Here is a 21,079-nt window from a genome sequence, read left to right as displayed (position 1 = left end):
CCGAGATCGTTGCCAAGCCTCTCTCTCTCTCTCTATTTCTTTCTTTTGCTTTCTTAAAAAAGAGCCAATAGCAAGTAAATGTTTGCCAGATTTCAAGGTAACGTCCGATTGATGAGAAAAAAATTGTTCCTTATTTTCTTTCTTCAGGGCTACAAAACATTTGCATTAAATAACGGAAAAAAATATCCTATTTTTATTCTTTTTTTTGTTGTTGGAAACTCCCCTTTTTGTTATAAAATTTCAAATTTTAGCAAATTCACACACACACATTCTTCATTTTTATTTATTTTCAGTAAGCAATAGCTTTTTGACTGAATCTAACGAGTATCACAACTTTTTGTTTTAATTATTTTTCTTAAATGTATTCAAGTATTGTCAGATTCAATGATATCAGAGGTTTACAAAATCTTAAAGTAATTTATCGAAAATATACACAATTGGTGTATCCCATATATCGATTATGAATTTTTCGAAAAATGATAAATAAAAATTAACGAAAAATTAGTTGTCTAATGCGGCAAAAGGAAAAGTATAAATAAAATAGGGGATAGGGATAAAAAGAAGTAATGATGGAAGCTTAGAGAATACATTTTTCATGAGATTATGAAAACGAAGACAGTTGATCGGTGAAGGAAGATTTATTAGATTCGTGAAATATTTGATAATAATTCCAGAAGCCAATGATAAAGGATGGCTGGGGAAGGGGGGGGGAAGGTCTTCAACCAATCATAAAAGCTCATCAACGATCGATTTTTCTTGATATTGATGTCTCATCCCTTTATTTCATTTTAGTCTATATTTTTTGTTTTTTTTCTTTTTTCTGTTTTTTTTTTTTTTCTTCTTTCTTTGTCGATCTGGTAATAGGACAACTGACCTTTTTCGTCGAACAAACGGAGAAAGCCAACGAGTACGAAATCGAATGCAATTTGTTTTGTTCCTATTATTGTCAACACACATACATACAAAATATACACACACATAGAGACACATACGATGTATAAGTACGCGTATAGATAGCTAAAGGGTAGTTTTGGATTGAAGCCATTTATAAAAAAAAAAAAAAAAAGAAAAGAACAAAGAAAAGAAGAAGAAGAAAAGTAAAGGAAAAAAAAATAAACTGTCGAAGAAACGATAAAGGATGTGTGTCGTTGAACGAGTTTGGTGGCAGACAATATTATTATCGGTACACACACACGACGATTTTCTTTTATATTTTTTTATAGTCGAACTGAAAGGAATACAAGAGTTTGGTCGATTTAGTCTCGTAAACCGTATCCAATCATTGCAAGAGAAAAACTCCTATTTATTCTTATACTATCATCTTTATGGGACTTTATTTTATGCTTCCTCGAGGCAAGGAACGAACCTACACGCTCAAATATTTGCCAACTGAATTGCATTATACCGGGTTCTGGATACTTTTGAAGGATTATTATTATTTATGAGATACGTACGAAATACATGTTTGGTACGATGACACCGTACTTCGATTAAATTTTAAATCGATTTACATGATGAATGACAGAACATCGATGGATTAAATGATTTGTTTTTAATTATTGCAAATGTATTCGTTAATGAACCATTTGAATATGTATTTAAATGTATAAACGTATATAGGATTCTAGGAACGTAGAATCATTAATTTCATGCTCTTACTCGTGTGCAATATATTTATAAATGTTTAATAGCATGTATTACGTTGAATTTCACTAGAAGAACACATTACGGTTTATGTTCAATATTGATTATTATTTATTGTAATTATTTTGGAAAAAAAAGGGAATAATTTGTAATTACTACGAATTGTGATTGTAAAGAAAGAAAAGTAAAAAAAAAAAACGATATTTAATTTGATGTTATTGCATAAAAGATAAATGAAATATTACTTTATGTCAGAGTAAATTTGTTTCGATGTCTGTCATTGGATTAATAAGCTTTTACAGACATTGAACACTTAACGTTTCTTCGTAATCGTATTGATATAAAAAAAAAAAAGAAAAAACAAAAGACAATTAAATAAATCAATAAATAAAATAAATAAAATAACATAAAATAAAGTAAAGTAATATAAAATGAAATAGAAAAGTAAAGAGAAAAAGCAAAGAAAGAAGAAAATACTTATATAAATAACAAAACATTTCAATAAAACTTCAGAGAGCACGATCTCTTGATCCATGCACGACGAGTTTTGCATTTAAATATTACAAATTAAATAAATAAATAAATAAATAAAATAATAAGAATATATAATAAAGATTAAATTTATAAAGATGCATATTTCATAAAATAATATTGTAATACTTTAACCTACAATTCTAATTCGTTTATATTAAAAAATATTGACGAAACAACTTGGCCTAGTTTCATTATGAAAAATCAAAGATTATCGTCGCGTTCTATTGCTTGTTAAAATTCTCTAATATATTGACCTATATATGATTCTCGAAATACACATATGTATGTTCGACTTCGAACTGTCTGCAAGAATTATTACGGTATCTCTCTCTCTCTCTCACTCTCTTTATCTCGATTTCTAACTAAAGAAGATCGTTTATTTTGTCCCATCCAATTGAATAATTTATAAGAAATATAAAAAGAAAACATTTAACAAGGTATTCCGTTACATATCGGAAAATAGTGAAGAACTTTTGTATTTTACCACCAGGGGTGATCGTGAATATAATTAAGCTTCTTTTTTCCACTCCTATTACATTCTTTCGCTCTCTTTATTTTATTTTATTTTATTTTCTTTTTTTTTTTTTTTTTTTCTCTATCTCTTTATCCTTACCGTTGGATTATTCGGTTGAACGGTTTCTCCCTTCGGCGTTGTCGTCGTTCGTCTTCGATCGTAAACTGGAGCACTAATCCGATCTGCCAAGAAAACGAGCTTAACCGTAACCACAACGTCGTTTACCGTAAGCAGAACTAATTTCTTTCTTCTTCTTCTTCTTCTTCTATATCTTTCTTATTTTTTCTTCCTCCTCCTCCTTTTCCTCCTCTTATTATTTATTTTTCCTTTTTTTTCTTATTTTTTTTCTATTTTTCTTTTCTAATTTTTCTCTTTCCGCCCAAGTTGAGTTCACGAATCGAGAAAAATCGGCGATAAGTTTAACGAGAGACGTCTTTAATCCGAACGATAATTACTCCTTTCTCACTTACTTTCTTTCTTTCTTCTTATCGTAAGAAAAATAAAAAGCAAAACATCGAAGGGGTTGGGGGAGCAACGCGAATCGTCGCGTCGTTCGAATTTCCCGCCAGAAGTCGTTATCCATTTTGTTCTTTCGGTTGTTAATGACGAAAATACGGAAGTACTAAAATGTAGCGCGTTAATTAAAAATAATTACGACCAATCATTATTTTTCGATTCTCTTTTTTATTTACCTTATTTTCTTTTTTCTTCATATATATATATTAATTATTATATATTTAATTGTAAGTATTAAATTCGAAAGGCTCGGAAAAATATAAAATTAATAACAATAAGAAAAGTATAGAACTAGAAATTTTACCTGTAGGATACGTTTACGTTTTTTTTTTCTTATGTTTTTTTTTTCTTATTTGTTGAGAAAACGTAAGATTAAGAAAAGAGGATTAAAAAAGAAAGGACAAAGGGAAAAAGATAGAGATAAATAGATAGAGATAGGGATGAAATGAGAAAGATAGTGAGATAGACTATACTTTTATTTTGATAGCAATTAAAACGAAAAGGGGAAAAAGATACTACTTCTCTCTCTCTCTTTCTCTCTCTCTTTCTCTCTATGATATAAATGTTTTCCTTAATAAATGCAATGTTACTAACAAAGGATCTGCTCGTCCGAGATAAAAATGTATCCCATCTCGTTCGTTTGAATTGCAATGAGTATACATTTAATTATATATTTTTTCTCTACCAACCCCTTTCTCTTTCTACTTTATTTCGCAAAAATTTGTTCGCGATGCGCGAAATTATTTACGCGCAAAAATAACGGGAATCGTACGAGCCTAGTGGTGGTAATTGTACGTAGTTAGAACGGGCTAAAAAAAAAAAAAGAAAAGAAAGTTCATTTTGCGAATTTTCATGAAATTAATTATTCTTTAATTTCGTTACATTTTAAGTGTTTTTTTTTTTAAATCACAAACATTAAGTTAGTCTAGGAAAAAAAATGAATAATTAATTTATAAAAATGATTTAATTACATTTTGGTTTTTTAATCTCTCGTGTACGTATAATACATGTATACAAACAAATATATAAACATATGTATTTATTTAAATACTTACTTCAACAAGAATAAAGTGTCTTCAAGATCGATCGGTATACGGTATACGGTATTTTAAGTACGTAAGATCGATCGATTATGTTAACATTGAGTAAACTTCTTTCGTCAACTTTTACTTCGCGTTGAGAAACAAATTTGCCAGGGCGACGTTTCATAAGATCGGACCGAGGACCTCGTTACCAAGTTATAAATAGTTGTTTCTTACCGCTCGAATCTAGAGTGTACTGAGAGAGAGAGAGAAAGAAAAGAGAGAGAAAAAGAGAGAGTGCATGAACAGGAGAGAACGAAAAATAGAAGAAAACATAATATATATATGCATACATACATACATGTTATGCATAAATACATATATGCATGCTTGCATACATATATACATAGATACATAGATACATTGGTAAATAATATATGCATAAATTAAAGATATGTACAGAGATATATACATACATATTACATTCATGCATAATACATACATAATTATGTCAATGTGTATATACCTATATAGTTATCTATCTATATGCACATACCCCGTGACAAAGTTCAATTCCATGATACTTCCCGTCTCCAATATTTCTCCTTTTATTTTTTTCCATTTCACTGCGAACAGATTTTCGTTTCTCTTTTCGAGTAAATACCCGAAGATACATCATTTTTTTTTAAAACTTTTCATAGGCTACAATGTTTCGTTCCATTTAAGATCGGCAGAGGGCGACACTTTGCGGATTAAAATCTTTGCACAGAGCAACAGTTAACAAACTTTAAAAGATATAATATTTAAAAATCAATCTAACTTAGACGATTTTTTGTTGTTTTTTTTTTTCGATTATTTTTTATATCTTTCTTTATCAAATTTTTAATCGAATTTATTCTATAATTACTCTTTCATATATTCATTATTCTAATATCGATATAAACAATTTCATTGTTTGTCTTTGATTTACGTTGTATAGGATTTACGATTAGAGTATTGGATAAAATTAGATATTAATGGAAAAAAATAAGAAAAATTGGAGAAAAGCTGTTTCGAGTAAAAATCAACCCTAACACGAAAAATTCATTGTATCGTTGGATCGATCCTAATGGGAAAAGAAAAAGAAAAATAAATAGATAAAATAGAGAAAGAAAGAGAAAGAGAGAGAGAGAGAAAGAGAGAGAGAGAGAGAATGATATCAGTTACATTTCACCCCTAACATTAGAGGTAAACGTACGAAGAAAGAATATAGGGGTGTTGTTAGTGTGTTCGATGGGTGGCCGCCATTGCTCGAGGATGTAGGTTCGTCGAACTCCCGCAGATCCTTTAGTTCAAGGTCGTAAGCCCATTAGACGCACGAAGATCGTACTATACCTTCAAGTTCTTTACCAAGGTTCTTCCTCTATCCAACCATTCATCCATTCTCCTGCTAACAGTTTTCACTTCCTTGGTTAACTATACTTAAAAGAAAGTGAGTTTAACACGTAAAACGGTTGATATTAACCTAGACAATAAAAATAAGAAGGATATCGTTCAGTTACTTAAAAACATGTCCATTTTATACTAATTTCTTATTTTGATGACTCTAAACACACGTTTCTACAGACGGAAAACCAACCGGCAGGTTATATTTAATAAAGGAAGGAGTCTGGTTGCCACGGTAACTGCGAGGTGAACAGGCAGGGTATTGATTCACCCCACCTGAATTCAGGTCAACCCCTGACTAAACACCTTTCCCATATCATACGAACTTCATCTACCTTTCCTTTTTCTCTTTTTAACCACATATAATTCTTGTTTTATCCAATATGTTGGATATATATATATATTTTATTTCTGTATATATGTTAATATGTTTGTGTGTCGATGAATTAACATATATGATAAAAATTAAGTAAATAAATGAGAGTGAATGAGAATGTGTGTGTGTGTTGTGTGTTTGTGGTTACCCTAATGCACACGCATCCCACCGTTAGCTTACACGTCTATGGAAATTCGATGGACGACGGCGTCACTACCCTCCGTCTTGAATTTTTAACGAGAAAGCAACCCCCTTGTCCCGCAGGGATTACATATATATACATCTACACCTACACGTGGTCACGAACATGCTCGTTTCATTTTCTTTCTAGCGCGAGCTTTTTAACGAGGCTATGACCGGTTTCTTTTTCTTCTATATAAATATTTTCTTTCTCTCTTCTCTTAATATTTTTTTTATAATTTGTCTAAGTACAAATATACGTATATATATATATATATAGAAAATATATATTATATTTTTATATAGGAGGATATATGTATAATAAATACGATTTTGTTTTCTTTTTTTCATTTTTCTATAAAAACATAATTATAAAAAAAACAAACAGAAATATCAAGAGAAATTAAATAAAAATTATATTATTTATACAAGGTTGCGTAATTATTTTCATTTTAATTCTAGAAGTACAGATATATTTGACTTTTATATTTTATGTTCTTTTGGAATTTGTAATATATTGTATTCCTTGAATTGTGTTGGAAAAACAAACAATACACCAATTCTATTATTATTATTATTATTATATATATAATAATAATAATAAATCTATATTATAAAATATATCGCGGTATTCGCGAGATCGTTATTTAAATGAAATGTAATTTTTGTTTATTGTGCGAATAATCCGATAAAGTAACTTATACCTGTATTCGTTGGAATCGAATTTATTTGTTAAATTATAGCAGCCTCGTAAAATTACCTACCGACGTCAGTTGAGATTTTCGAGTTTTAAGTTTGTTTCTAATTAACAACTCGAAAAACAATCGTATTATTAATTATTAATATATTACTTTGAAATTAGATCGAGTGTGGAGAAAGAGAAACTTTGCAAATAATAATTTAAATTGGATCGATACTTATTGTTGTAGAAAGAAATTTTATTTTTCTCTTTTAATTTTTTCTTTTCTTTTCTATTTTTTTTTTTTTCTTCTTCTTTCCCAACGATCTCATTACGATCTCGTTACGTAGGTGTATAGGTAAATCAGTCATTTTATCAATACTTAGCGTATACGTTTCTTTCCAACTTGTATAAAAAATGTCAACGTATAGAGCGTATAAGTGTGTGTGTGTGTGTGTGTGTTAGTGCATTCGTTAAAACGACAGCAATTAGAAACGGAACATAATGACAACACATTTGAAGATTGATCGATAAGAAGCACAATTCCTGGTAAGTTACGCTTGATTTTAGACGGATAATGGTTATGTACGTGTATCCGTGCAAAACGCGTGGGTGTATTCGTATACGTGTAATACATATAACGATAGCAAGTACTCTATTGTTTTTTTTTTCTTTTCCACCATCTTTTTCCTTTTATTTTTCTACGTCTTCTACGACATTACCTGGTCGTTATCAACGTGTTTTCCTTGAACGACGACGTTTCTCAATCGTTGAGAGAATCGACGAAGGATCTATATATATATATATATATATATATATTGGTATATGTATTCCACGTTTCTTCTTTAAAAAAAGTGAGAGAGAGAAAGAGAAAAAAAATTGGATCGAAACTTTTAGCTTCGTAAACTTTCGTTCCCTGCCGTAAGATATTTTAGAAATACATTTTTTACTATCTTCGTACATCACCGATCTTTCTCGTATTTTCTTTTACATGTCATCTGACACAACTAAAATATTATGGTACTTATATCTGGTAAAATACGTTGATATAAAAAAGAAGGATAAAAAAGATAAGTAAAAGTGAGGATAAAAGAAATGAAATCCTTATGTGTGTGTGTGTGTATGTGTGTGGGCGATATTATATTATTTATAATTTTTATACGTAAATATTTTAATATAAATTTTTTAATTTAAATTTCATTAAATATACACAAGTCACGCGGGAAAAAAATATTCGTCTCAATTTGAAACACAATAAATATTTATTTCCTTCTGATACTATATTTCAAAATTCTCATACACGGAAATATACTTTCGGATAATTAAATTTTGAAATATAGATATAAATTGAATTGTAAAATTATTAAATTGCCCAAAATCAATATCAATCGGACGTATACGAGTGACTGTATGTTTTATAATGTGACACAATAAATATATTAAATAATATCTAGTTACCGATTGTCATTATATTTCTCGTGAATTTTCATTAAAATGAAATTTTGTTTAATTGGAGATCGAACGAAAGAAAATTAGAAATTTCAATTAAAAATACGTTAACGAGATTTATAGAGCGGAAAACGAAAAGTAATATAATAAAATAGTAAAAATTAATTATACAATTAATTTTGAACAATATATCACTATCGTTGTTATTAAACGATAACTATTTAATAATTGGAAATGAGAAAATGAGATTTATATATATATAAGAAGGAGTAGGTACAAGTAAATAGTAAATAGGTATACATTGGAGCGTAAGGAACAACCTTGAGGGTAACTGTCTGAATTTCACATAAGTTTAATAGCGAATGCCTTGCCTCCGTACGGTTTCGTCGACCCTCTTTAGAAGTTGCATTAAGAGAACCCGATTAAGCTTGATAATAATACAGGATGTAAATAAACGTTTGACCCGTGAAAAACGTTGGTAGAGCTTTTTGCCAAGGCCGAATCCATTAAAGCTGTACCGTTGATCGAAAAGCAAAGTTGCCCGGTTGGAAAGCTCTTGTCGTCGATAAATCTTACGGAAATCCTGTCTCCCTACCAACATCCGCCATCTTATCTCTTTTTTTCTTTCTTTCTTTCTTACTACTTTTTCTCCTCTACCTTGAAGATATATCTAAGTAAGTTACACGTGTACTATGTATACGCAGCACACACATACACAACACATACACACAGAGATTTTATTCGAAGGTTTATGAATTATTTACGATTCTCCTTTTGGTTTCTTTTCTTGTGTCTTTTCATCTCGTCGCGTCCCTTTTTCACAAAATTCGATTTCGTATATATATAAATATATATCGAGATATCTAATAATATGTGTTATACATATTAATGATATGTATGATTATTATTCTACTCGTATAGAATTGGTAAAAATTGTAATATCGTTTGATATTTTTAATTTTCATTATTTATCTTTTTTTTTTTCATATCACTGTACTTTATTTAAGGTAACATGATTGAAGATTAAACTTTTAATATACATATATTTAAACATAAATAATAAGAGATATGATTTTATGTATCGCGTCATTGCATTGGAAAACGCGTGCATTCTGACTAATGAAAATTTCGTCAGGGTTTGTTGCATTCTATAATTATCATTGTCGTCATGAAAGCGTTAAAAGAAGATTGGCTACGGGATATGACACGATGTATACGAATAACAACGTGGTAACTAAATTTATATTTTAGGTATCGTCATAATTGTGAAAGTAAGTAGTAATAAGAAAATTTGTGTCCTCCCTCGTCGTCATTCGCGAATTATTATAGAAATTGTCGGATGGTTTTAAAATGATGCGCCGTAAGGTAAGCACACCACCACCCTCGTGCCGCTTAGGTTCATTTCGAAACGACCAATAGATTTTGGCGAATGTTCAGCTAAAACGTATTACCGAAATATATCCACGTCTTATCTTCGAATTAAAAGGGAATGAACTTGCATGCAGTAACGTTTCGTGGTATCATCTGAGTGATGTTAATTAACGGATCCAATACGATCCTCTTTTACGTGTTTCTATCTTGAACAAGGAAGAAGCTTTGAAAGGATGAAGTGCTCGTAAAATACTATACTAACACTGCTAGGAAATCTAACTAAATTTTGGCTCACATTCAAATATCATCAATTATATGTTATACTCTTATAGATAACTTGAAATGATTCATCATAAGCCTACCACTTTATTATTATACTTAATATTACTATTTCAATAATATTATTATTAATTTTATTGATTATTTCTTTAATTAAAATATAATATACTTTTTATGTTTATTTATGATTGTGTTGATTTTTTTTTAATATCGATTGCTCCGGGGCTATATTTGTAATTAATTATTAATATCGAATTAATGATTTAATTCGTTATCATTAGCAATGAATTTAAATGTCAACAATTTGGCGGTTTCCACATTTAATTTTAATAAAAGTTAAATCATTTATACGATAAGAGAGACACAGAAATTGTGATTCCAAGATTTAAATATTAATGGTAATTAGTATGAACATACTGTGATTTCTCTCTCTCTCTTTTGTTTTTCATTCTTATATATTATCTAGTTGTATAATAATGGATATTTGTCGATAAATTGTAATTATTATTACATACGTATATGTTCATACTTACATAGTACACGTTTACATTTGTTCGCTTTCCAATATTGAAAATGATGCTAATTCGAGTAATTTCAATGGATAAATGCGTAGAATCGATCGTATCCTTATATTTTATCATTTAATACCACCCACTGTGAGATATGATGTTTTGCAAGAAAATGTTATTGCTTTATATATATTTAAGTATAATATATATATACATGCACGTGTACATTAGTTAAGAGGTCAAAGCTTTCCTTTGAAAGAAGATTACTCGTGTGTAAAGCTGCGATGGGTAATAAGCTTACTGGGATTAAATTATAATATGTATGATAGATAGAAGTCAAGAGAAAAGTTATGATACCCACTCATGTGCTACACGTAATACTTATATCTATCTATTTATTGCATTTTTTCTCTCTCTTTCTCTCTTTTTAAATATTTCTTTCTTTTTTCTTTTTCAAATTCTAGTGGATGTTTCAGTAGTTAATAATTATAATAATAATTCAATGACACATTGATCTATATATTAAATAAATTTATTGTAATAACAACCTACGTTCTGATACGCGTATAAAAGTTAATATCATTAAAAAAAAATAATCATAATTAATTGTGCTTGATAATAAAATATATAATTAAATCGCTATATAATATATAATTAAATTGTTAATAAAATATAATAAATATATAAATAAATATATAATAAAATATATTTAATATAATTAAAAGATATTAAATATATTAATAAATTAATAAAAAATATATAATTAAATATATTTAATATAATTAAAATATATTAAATATATTAATAAATTAATAAAAAATATATAATTAAATTTTCTAATATATTGATATTGGGATTGAAATTTTCGTTATATGACAACATTTTTTCCTATCAAGATTAACCTTCTTTCTTTGTGAAGGAAGATAATGAATATGTAAACGTTTACTTCCTAATCAGACGTCTAATCAGATTTTCTAATCATTGCAAGATTGACACTGAGTAACAGCTCATTTGCCTATCCCAAGATGCTATCCATTATCATTATATCGAAACGAACGTCATGCCGTTGATATTGAAGTACCTAATAGCTTTTACGTATGCAGGAATTCATTTTCTGAGACATTAGAGAATAGGATATACGAGATTAGAATTTAGGATAGGTAGTTGAATTTATCAACTTTCACATAGCGAGCAATAAACGTGAAAACAAAAATAAATGAGAGAATGCTAACAAATATTATTATTTTTCAGTTCGGTATAATGAATTTTAAAACTTCCATGTATATATATATATGCTTGTATTTATTTCAACAATATATATTGTTTAAATGTCACTCTTACAAAGTGAAGAAAAATCGATGACATGAAATGACATGAAAATTTAAGAGCTTTGAAAGCTCGATTTACGATATCAAATTACCAATGTTTGCGATGTCAAGTTCCGAAACAAGCGTCTATTCCTCAACCGATTTACACTTTGTGTTATTTAATATCGTAGCTGAGAGTAATAGCGAAACGTGAAAGATTTTTCGAGAAAAGATGGTGTAATATTCAAGATGGAACCTTTAACTTTCCTTTAATTTTTAAAGCAATTATATACTTCATTAGAATATTACGTTGAAAATGAAATTTGTCGATAGTTCGTATTACTTATGTTATTACAACGTTAACAACTTTTAATCGTTATTGGAGCGAATTTGAGGGAAACTCTTCGCGGTTGCTTTTTTTAAATTAAGAAAATATATATATGAAAGAATAAACGTGTATTGGAAATTTTATTAAGTAAACAGAAAAGTTTCGTGCCGTTTTAATCAATAAAGATAAACGATTCGTAAGCTTAGAAACGGCACGAACTTTCTTGGTTACCTGATATTATATAACAAATAAAGTATTAAAATATCTAGTAACCAAGAAAGTACGTGTTGTTTTAATCAATATCGTAAATATAATAATGACGCACGGGGACCTCTTCTAGGAATAACAACAATTTTCTTATACATTTATAAAATATCGTTAAATGTAATTCGAGAAACATTTCTCAATGCAATTTTACATTTTTCTCTTAAAAAAAAAAAAAAGAGAACAATCTGACATGATCGTTCTCTTGATTACTTAAAGATTTCAGGCATTCAAACTTCGTTACGACGTCAAACGAAACCATAGAACCAAATAAGGGGATTCTTTATTTTTTTCCCCACGCGATCCATACGAAATGAGATACACGTGTCTGGATTTTCCCCTTGCCAGTAACAAGTTTAAAAAGAAATTCTCTATAAAATTTATGGTGGTTCGGTTAACGAAAGTAATCATGTCACGTATTCGCGGACGAAGACACATTGTGAGCCTTGAAATCTTTCTGCCAAAGTTCTTCGTCACTTCTCTCATCTCTTATTCCCATACGTACATACATACATACATCTATATAAACGTATACATACATAGAAATAAATAGAATGTAGAAGACGTGGCGTAAATCCCACGTATCAAAGCCAAACGTGCCTACGAACAGAAATAATGATTTCTCGTCACTCATGTAGAAGAGATACCCACTCCCACACAATGAACTAACAACAGGCCGATGGTTTTGAACGATCGTGAACGTGTTCACGAGAATGGAATAGAATTTGATGCATAAATATTTATATGCGTGAAATACGTTGATGTTATATAAAAAATCAAATTTGTTCAAGTGCAATAATCCCTACTTTCTTCTCTCTCTTTCTCTTTCTTTCTTTCTTTCTTTCTATCGCTATCCTTAAAGTTTATTTAACACATAGATTTTATACATAGATCGGCCTTGTCATTTCGTTCCCTCTTAATTTCGTTAAATCGGCCAAGTTGACTTTTGGTAGAGTCGCAAGAAAATATCGGGTGTAACACTCGGAATGAATAATATCACAAGAGTGTTTATTAAAGCGAATAACACTTACACCGACGCGATGCGATGAGATGAGATGAGATGCGATGAGATGCAATGCAATGCAATGCAATGCGAGTCTCGCTATATTCGTCTCGCTTAAAAATACAAAAGTGACCTTTCTAATATATACGAGAATTTTGTGTAGTCTAATCGTACCTTCGATTCAAATATATTTTGATCAACAAGTCTCTTTACTATGATTCACGTATATTTGTATTCTATTGTTTTATGTAATTAAAATAATATGTAAATATATTACGAAACGGGAATATTCCGTTGCGTGTTTATAATATAATAATTTTTTTATTGTTTCTTTTTCTCGTCTAGAAAAAAATCAATATACTTGCGGTTGCTTTGAGAACAAATCTTTTTTTTTCTTTCTCTCTCTATATGTATGTATGTATGTATGTATGTATTATTTAATATTATACTAAAATATGTATATTTCTACAACACGTATATATCTTTTCTCGATCGGTTTCAAATCATCCTAGTGAATATCGTGGCCTCGATAAAATATGTATAGAACGACGGGCAACGTAAACTACATCGCGATCTACATTTCTTTGAATCTCTCACGAAATTCAGTTACCCTATGACATCGTAAGTTGCGAGAGAAAGATAGAAAGAGAAATAGAGTGTGTAATCAAAACGACGAAGGGAAGAGAAAATAAAGTAAATTCCGATTGAATTTGAATATCAAATATTTTCTGATTTTAAAGGGGAGAACAATTGAATTTCAATAATCTTGAAATTACTTCCTCGATGATTCGTGTTGACTTTTAAACAAAAAAACATAAAAAACACGTATTCACGCAGAGACTTAACACGTGTAGAGAAAATCGATGCGTGCGTTTAAAACATCGTTGAAAATTGCAAATGTACTTCCTGATATTTTTAATGTAATTTAAAGAGAAAATGTAATTAAAAAAAAATAGAAAAAGAAAAAGAAGTATTGTCGTTTAAAAATAATTAAATATCACTTTGTTGTATTATTCGCAGTCGCTGAATTCGCACAAGAATTTGGAGAAGCGATGGAGAATCATTCGGCTAACATTCGCAGATTGGTTGACGATTTTCGAAGCCGATCTGGCGAACCACGGCTCGATTCTAGCGGAATGCGACGAGTTTGGGAGAATCTTTTGAGACAAGTCGAGGCCGATGCTGTTTCGCATCTTGATTTTGCCGCATTGTTGCAACAGCAATTATCAAGGCCGACCATCGAAGCGAGCTTTCATAGAAAATTTCAATCGCGAAAGGTGAGTTTTTTATTTTATTTATCATTTTTCTCTTACTTTTTGTACAAACAAAAAAGTAACAGGATTAATATAAATATCCTATTATATATAATATATTTATTATATAAATTAATAATAATAATATAAATATAATAATAATAAATAAAAATAAAATAAATAAAAATAAAATAAATAAATATAAATTAATATTATATTTATTATATTATAATATTAATATATTATATATAATATGGGAATTATGTGCCGGTAATTATAACAGTAAACTAACAAGTAACACACACACACACAAAATTCGATTTTATAATTTATATTACATATAATATAAATAATGTTAATATAAATCAATTTGTTTCAATTTTGTGTCCACTGTTACAATTACTGACACGTATGGTATAAATTGAATATAATATATATGTATATTTATATTTTTGTTTGTTTGTTTAAATTATACTTCAATTTTATTTGACCACGTGGAGAAATTGAAGAATTTTCCGAATAAAGGAAACAAATTGTACCTTTTTCTTTTCTTTTCCATTAAAAAATGTAAATGAAATTTCGTTATGAGTAAAATAATAATGTGGAAAAGAAATATTTAGAAAAGCTTGAAAGAAACGTGATAAAAAATTAATTGAAACGTTACTGCGGCTAAAATTACGCGTCAGTTCTAGAAGAGGATCTTTCAAAGAGAAATAAATAGGTTTACATGTTGATAAAAATTACTCCTTGCCAAGCTCGTCGTTAATGAAAAAGTTAAAAGCCTAAATCACTTCTTATATATATATATATATCTTTCTTTTTTTTTCTCTCTTTCTATTTGCCATTGTCTACACGTTAATATTCTTGGCTGCAACACAAAATCCTCTTATTACTAGCAAACAATCCACAACGAATATTTCGTCTGGTATAATCCGCGTCGAAACGTCATACAATAAATGTGACGACAATCCTTGTTCACGTCGATTAACATAAAAGATCAAGGCCTAATTTTAGACAGGACAGAGAAATTGACAAGGAATTTGTAACATCGTTCAAACATATACATAGATATATTCCACATTTGCCTTCCACCAAACTTCATTAATTATTAGAACAAGTTAACGAACCTACAAGCGTTCGAGCTTTCCAATTAATTAAGAAAATTCATTTAGGTTCGATATCATGCCCCACTTATAAATATCCTTTCAATCAACAGATATTAAGAAATAAATTTTGCTTTTAAGTTTTGGACGACTCTAAAAAAAAAGAAAAGAAAATAAACAACGAAATTCGATAAAAATACGATTACATACGATTTTTTCATCTTTTCTTTCATACTAATCTTCTTCTTTTTGTTTTAATTCTATCCTTACTTATATTCACGAATTAAATAATATATTGTTGAGGAGGATTGAAATAAAAAAAAAAAAACAAAAAAAAGAAAATCATAATTAATTTATTATTTCGATTGTTTTTTTTCTAGGTGTTCTCGTATCGCGAAGGTTACGAACAAGAAATAGCCAAATCCGAAGAGAAATTGCAACGTGCGAGAGCTGATTATAAACGTTCTTATGCGTCTTTATTAACGAACGAAGGTGGAAACGAGACAGAATTGAAGCGAGCTTACCTCGAAGCTCACAATGCTTATGTTCTTCAATTGAGAGCTACCAATGCAATCTGCGAATGTTATCAAACCAATTGTTTGCCTGGTTTACTGGATGAAATAGCTGAGGTCTATGAGGAACTTTGCGGATTGGTTTGCAAATGCGTTGCTGGCATATCGGAGGCAGCTTACGAACGTACCACTGAACAAGCGAAACGTTATCAAAATGTTAGCAAGGATGCTCAAACCGTTGTGCCAACTAACGATTTGCAGGTACACATTAATCTTCATTCAGTTATATTATTATATACGCTTATGTTTTACATATTATTTTATATATTATTTTAATATTATATATGCAATTATATATTATTATATATTATTATAATTATATTTTATATTATATATTATTTTATTATATTATAATAATTATATATTAATTATTATAATTATATATTAATATATAATAATTATATATTAATTATTATAATATAATAAATTATTAATTATATATTATTTTATATATATAAAAGATAAATTATTAAAAAAAAATTATATAAAGATAAATAATATAAAATTATATAAAGATAAAATATATAAAAGATAAAAGAAAAAATTGATTCAAAAAAATAATGAATTTTCTTTGATAGATATACACAATATATTCTTGACACTCTTATCAATCATTTTGACGAATAGGAGAACACATAAAAACAATGTTTCATTATATTCCGATCCTGTCTTCGGTATTACTCTTGTTCCTTAGTATTATATTCATAGATATTATACGTACACACACATGTACACACATATACACACGTATATACACGTATACACACGTATGTAGTAGCCTGTCAAATTGATCAAACATATTCTACTGTTAGCCAACGATATTGCATCGTTCATGTAACATGTAGAATAGATCGTGCCTGATCAAGTTTGTTCACTATCTACTTGTACACGCAACCCCTGACGATAATGTCCTATAAGGTCATCAAACTAAACACGTTACTATCTATTAAACGGTAGGAAGTATCGTCAGTGTTGTAACGTGGGCAAACTTAATTATTTAATTATATTTTATTTCTTTTTTTTCTATTCCATAGATCAAACAGGTACAAATTCAATAAATAATTTCAAATAACGATGAAATTTCTATCACGATCGCGAGTTTCTTTTTTTTTTCTATTATTTTTCTTTTGATCTTCTTATTATTTAATTTGATTAAACTAATTGGGTTTAATAATTAATTTGTGAATATAATATTATATATTATATAATAATATATATTATAATAATAATATATAATAAATAAATATATAATAATAAAATATATATAATAATAATATAATTAATTATAATATTTATATTATTTTAATATATTTAATTTTAATTAAAATAATAATTTAAAATTTTTTATTTATTTATAATTAATAATATTATATATTAATAATATATATTTTATTATATTTTCTCAGATCCTTGCACGCAATTTGTCGGCTAATGCAACGCCCCGTAAACCGGTACGACGTTTGTTCGTTGCACTTTCAAGACCAGAGCAAGTACCCATCGAAAAAACTGCACAAATACCTCAGCTTAGAGATGAATTGGTACCAACCGGTATCAGTACTTTGCCACTTATGGAAGAACTCAAAAGGGAACACGAAAGTTTGACTCAAAAAAAAGGAAGAATTCAAGACGCCTTAGACACTTTGATTCGAATGCAACGAAAGTAAGTTCTTCTTCTTCTTCTTTTCTTCTTCTTCTTTTTCTTCTTTTTCTTCTTTGGTCGTAATTAATTTTTACGAGTTTAGAACGAAACCGCTCTCTGCTTTTTCGAGTCCCAACAAGAACTTTCCTCTTTTCTCACGATTACTTTAACTTTTCCCCCTTTTAGCAACGAGAAAATGAATTCTCTTATATTAGTTTGGGTTTACGTTCGAGTCCTAAAACATTTGTTTAAATCCATTATATTATTAACTTGCCGAAAAAGTTCATGCCAATTTTTTCAGAAAAATCTAATGGCAACGGTTTTATATTTCGATATGCGTTTTTAAATACATGAACTGCTGGTTCCTTTGAAAATGGTATGAGTCTATTTTTTTTTTTAAAGAAAGAATAATAAATTTAGACTAATTTCAATTAGGCACGCGAATGAATTCTTTTTCATCTAATTAAAATAACGAAACCATTACGATACAATATCCTTATGAATTCATCTAAAAAAAATATAAAATAGATGTTCTCGTTCGAAAAAGAAAATTAAAAAAAAAAATAATCATACGAATTCATTGATTTTCAAACGCGAAAATTATTAAATATTTCGAAATAAGAATAATTAAATAAATAAACGATTTATATATTATATCGAAATATATAACTGTTTAAAAAGTGTAGAATTAAATATAAATTTCCTAACAGTGTATGATACTTATGTTAGATTATATTAATCATTCGTATAAAAGATTAAGAAAACAATGTATTTAAAAAAAAAAAAGTGATCGTAACTTACCAGAAAATGTATTTTTTTTTTTATATTAGAAGCGCCGAAGGTAATCTTTATACGAAGGTAGCCGAACTGCAAGAAAACATTTCCATGAAACGTTTCGAGTTAGGTGTTGCAAAATTGGATCTTGCTGCTGTACAAGCACAGGTATAGTATATTACCTTATTATATATATATATGTAGGTAATAAATATATTAAATATAAAATATTTGTTGAATTTTTCACTATACGTACGTTGCAAATGTTGAAATATGCAACTTACTCGGATATAAATGCATACTCGTATTTACATGTATATGTATGTATCATTGTATATATATATATGTGTGTGTGTGTATAATATCCATTGACGTTTATATTCCGTTCGATGTCTGTCGTGATGGTCCACAGGTATGCAAGTATTATATTGTACGAATTTTAATATGAAACGTATGCAGTTACGTGCAACTACCGCGAATCTTTTTTTTTTTCCTGTGGATGCCAATGAATCCCATATGAAATTCATATTTTCAACAAAATCGCATAAATCATTTATATTGTGTCACAGTTATACAGATACATTTTATCACCTAGAGAAACGATCAAGAAAAAAAATGTATTTTTATTCTTTATTCGTAGATTTTATTCGTCTGATATAAATAAATGTGTCTCCGTATTCGTAAAAACTTTTTCTCATTCTCTTGTTTTCTTCTTTTCAAATAGTTTACTATCTATACTTTTTTTTTCTATAACGCTAGAAAATAAATAAAAACAAATAATAAAAATGTAGAAACAGATTTTCTTTCGAGACAACAAATGTCCGCAATAATATATACAAGACGATGAATTTGTTTTTTTTATTGGTGATAAAATTCCATTTTTATTGTTGTAAAATTCTACTTTACTTTCTCTCTCTATCTTTCTCCCCTTACGTTTTACATTTCTAATTTTCATTTGTAGAATATTCATAGCGAACAGTTAGAAAAGCAAAAGCTAGGTTCTTCTTATGGTTCTTTTGAAATGGAACTTTTCTAAATATAGTCATAAGTCGCATAGTCCGAAAGCTTTCACGCTGATAAAAAATTCACCAGAAGGATTCTTACCAAAGAATTCGTATTATTAAGTACACATAACTGTATGCATGTAAATATATATATATATACATAAGAATATTGTCTTTTTTTTAATGACACGACAAATATTTAAGAAATACTTCGATTGGTTTCAAAATAGTGATGTAATAATTATAAAAAAAAAAATTTTTCTTAAAAGATATAATTGTTTTTTTACGAATTTTTTCAAAATATTTTTTTCATATAATTCAAAGCAAAGAAAATAATTGGTCGGCCTTATTTCAACTAGGACACCCTGTATATTCTGCTAGAGACGAAAAATAAGAAAGGAAAAAGAAAAAACTATCAGCGATAAAATTCTAACCCTTATCGGTCTTTAAATTTTTATACGTGAGTCTCGCTAGGTGATTTTATCTGATTTCGGTAAATATACAACCAAAAGTTCAATATTGTAATAATAACACATTATCAATTATTTATTTGATGGAATATTACTAACATACTTAAACGATTAATAAAAATTATGATATTAATATATATTTATTAAAATCGACTATTTTGTCTGTCACCTATCAAGGTGACTTACGACCGGTTAAAATGAAAAATAGGAGAAAAGTAAAATAAAATTATAAATATTTAATAATTTATTTATAAAGTATATTATATTTACTATTTATAAAGTTAATAATATCTATATATATTAAAAAATATATATATATATAAAAAATTATAAAAATATCTATAAAAGTAATATTAATTAAAATTACTATTAATTATTATTATTATTATTAATTATTATTATTAATAAATTAATATTATTATTATTATTAATTAACTATTAATTTAATATTAAAATTAATTATATATTAAAATCAATAAAAAAAAACAATTAATATTAAATTAAGAAAAATAATAAATTAAAAATATTTGCGAAAGAGTTAACGAGAAAAAAGAAGGAAGAAAGGAAAATATTTGACAGAATAGTAATAAAAATAAAAATAACGCAATACACAACACAACAACAACAACTAAACAAAGACTAACATAAAACTGTAGTACTTAAGTGGGTGTCCGGAAAAATCGAAATCATCACTTTAAAAGAAATAAAAGTTCATCCTAATGGCATTAGAGATCGGTGCTATAGATGGATAAATAGAAGAATTGTTCTCGAGAATGACCTCGAAGGAAGAAAGTTCTTAACGTTTTCTAGGCACGTGCTCTTGTACTCACGTGTACTTTCTCTCTCTCTCTCTCTCTCCCTCTC

The 21,079-nt window shown here is 28.2% G+C and overlaps 1 protein-coding gene and 1 long non-coding RNA gene across 4 annotated transcripts in view; one reads left to right on the top strand and one right to left on the bottom strand.

Annotated features, from left to right (window-relative positions):
* The window catches only part of LOC122523476, a 66,003-nt gene that overhangs the window by 24,384 nt on the left and 20,540 nt on the right, over nt 1-21,079 (top strand). For all 3 annotated transcript variants that reach the window (XM_043645244.1, XM_043645243.1, XM_043645242.1), the window contains exons 3-6: nt 14,421-14,677; nt 16,137-16,529; nt 17,735-17,988; nt 18,798-18,909. In XM_043645244.1, the coding sequence (XP_043501179.1) occupies nt 14,421-14,677; nt 16,137-16,529; nt 17,735-17,988; nt 18,798-18,909 (1,016 nt within the window). The remainder of the gene's footprint in view (nt 1-14,420; nt 14,678-16,136; nt 16,530-17,734; nt 17,989-18,797; nt 18,910-21,079) is intronic.
* On the bottom strand, nt 18,032-18,909 carry LOC122523479. The gene is made up of 2 exons (XR_006305305.1): nt 18,769-18,909; nt 18,032-18,202 (listed from the first exon to the last, which is right to left on the bottom strand). It is a non-coding gene; the product is annotated as an uncharacterized LOC122523479 (long non-coding RNA).

This window comes from Polistes fuscatus, unplaced genomic scaffold (assembly GCF_010416935.1).
Source record: "Polistes fuscatus isolate 324 unplaced genomic scaffold, CU_Pfus_HIC Scaffold6, whole genome shotgun sequence".
NCBI lineage: Eukaryota > Metazoa > Arthropoda > Insecta > Hymenoptera > Vespidae > Polistes > Polistes fuscatus.
Note: the sequence above shows the minus strand (reverse complement) of the source record. Positions and strands in the feature narration are given on the sequence as shown.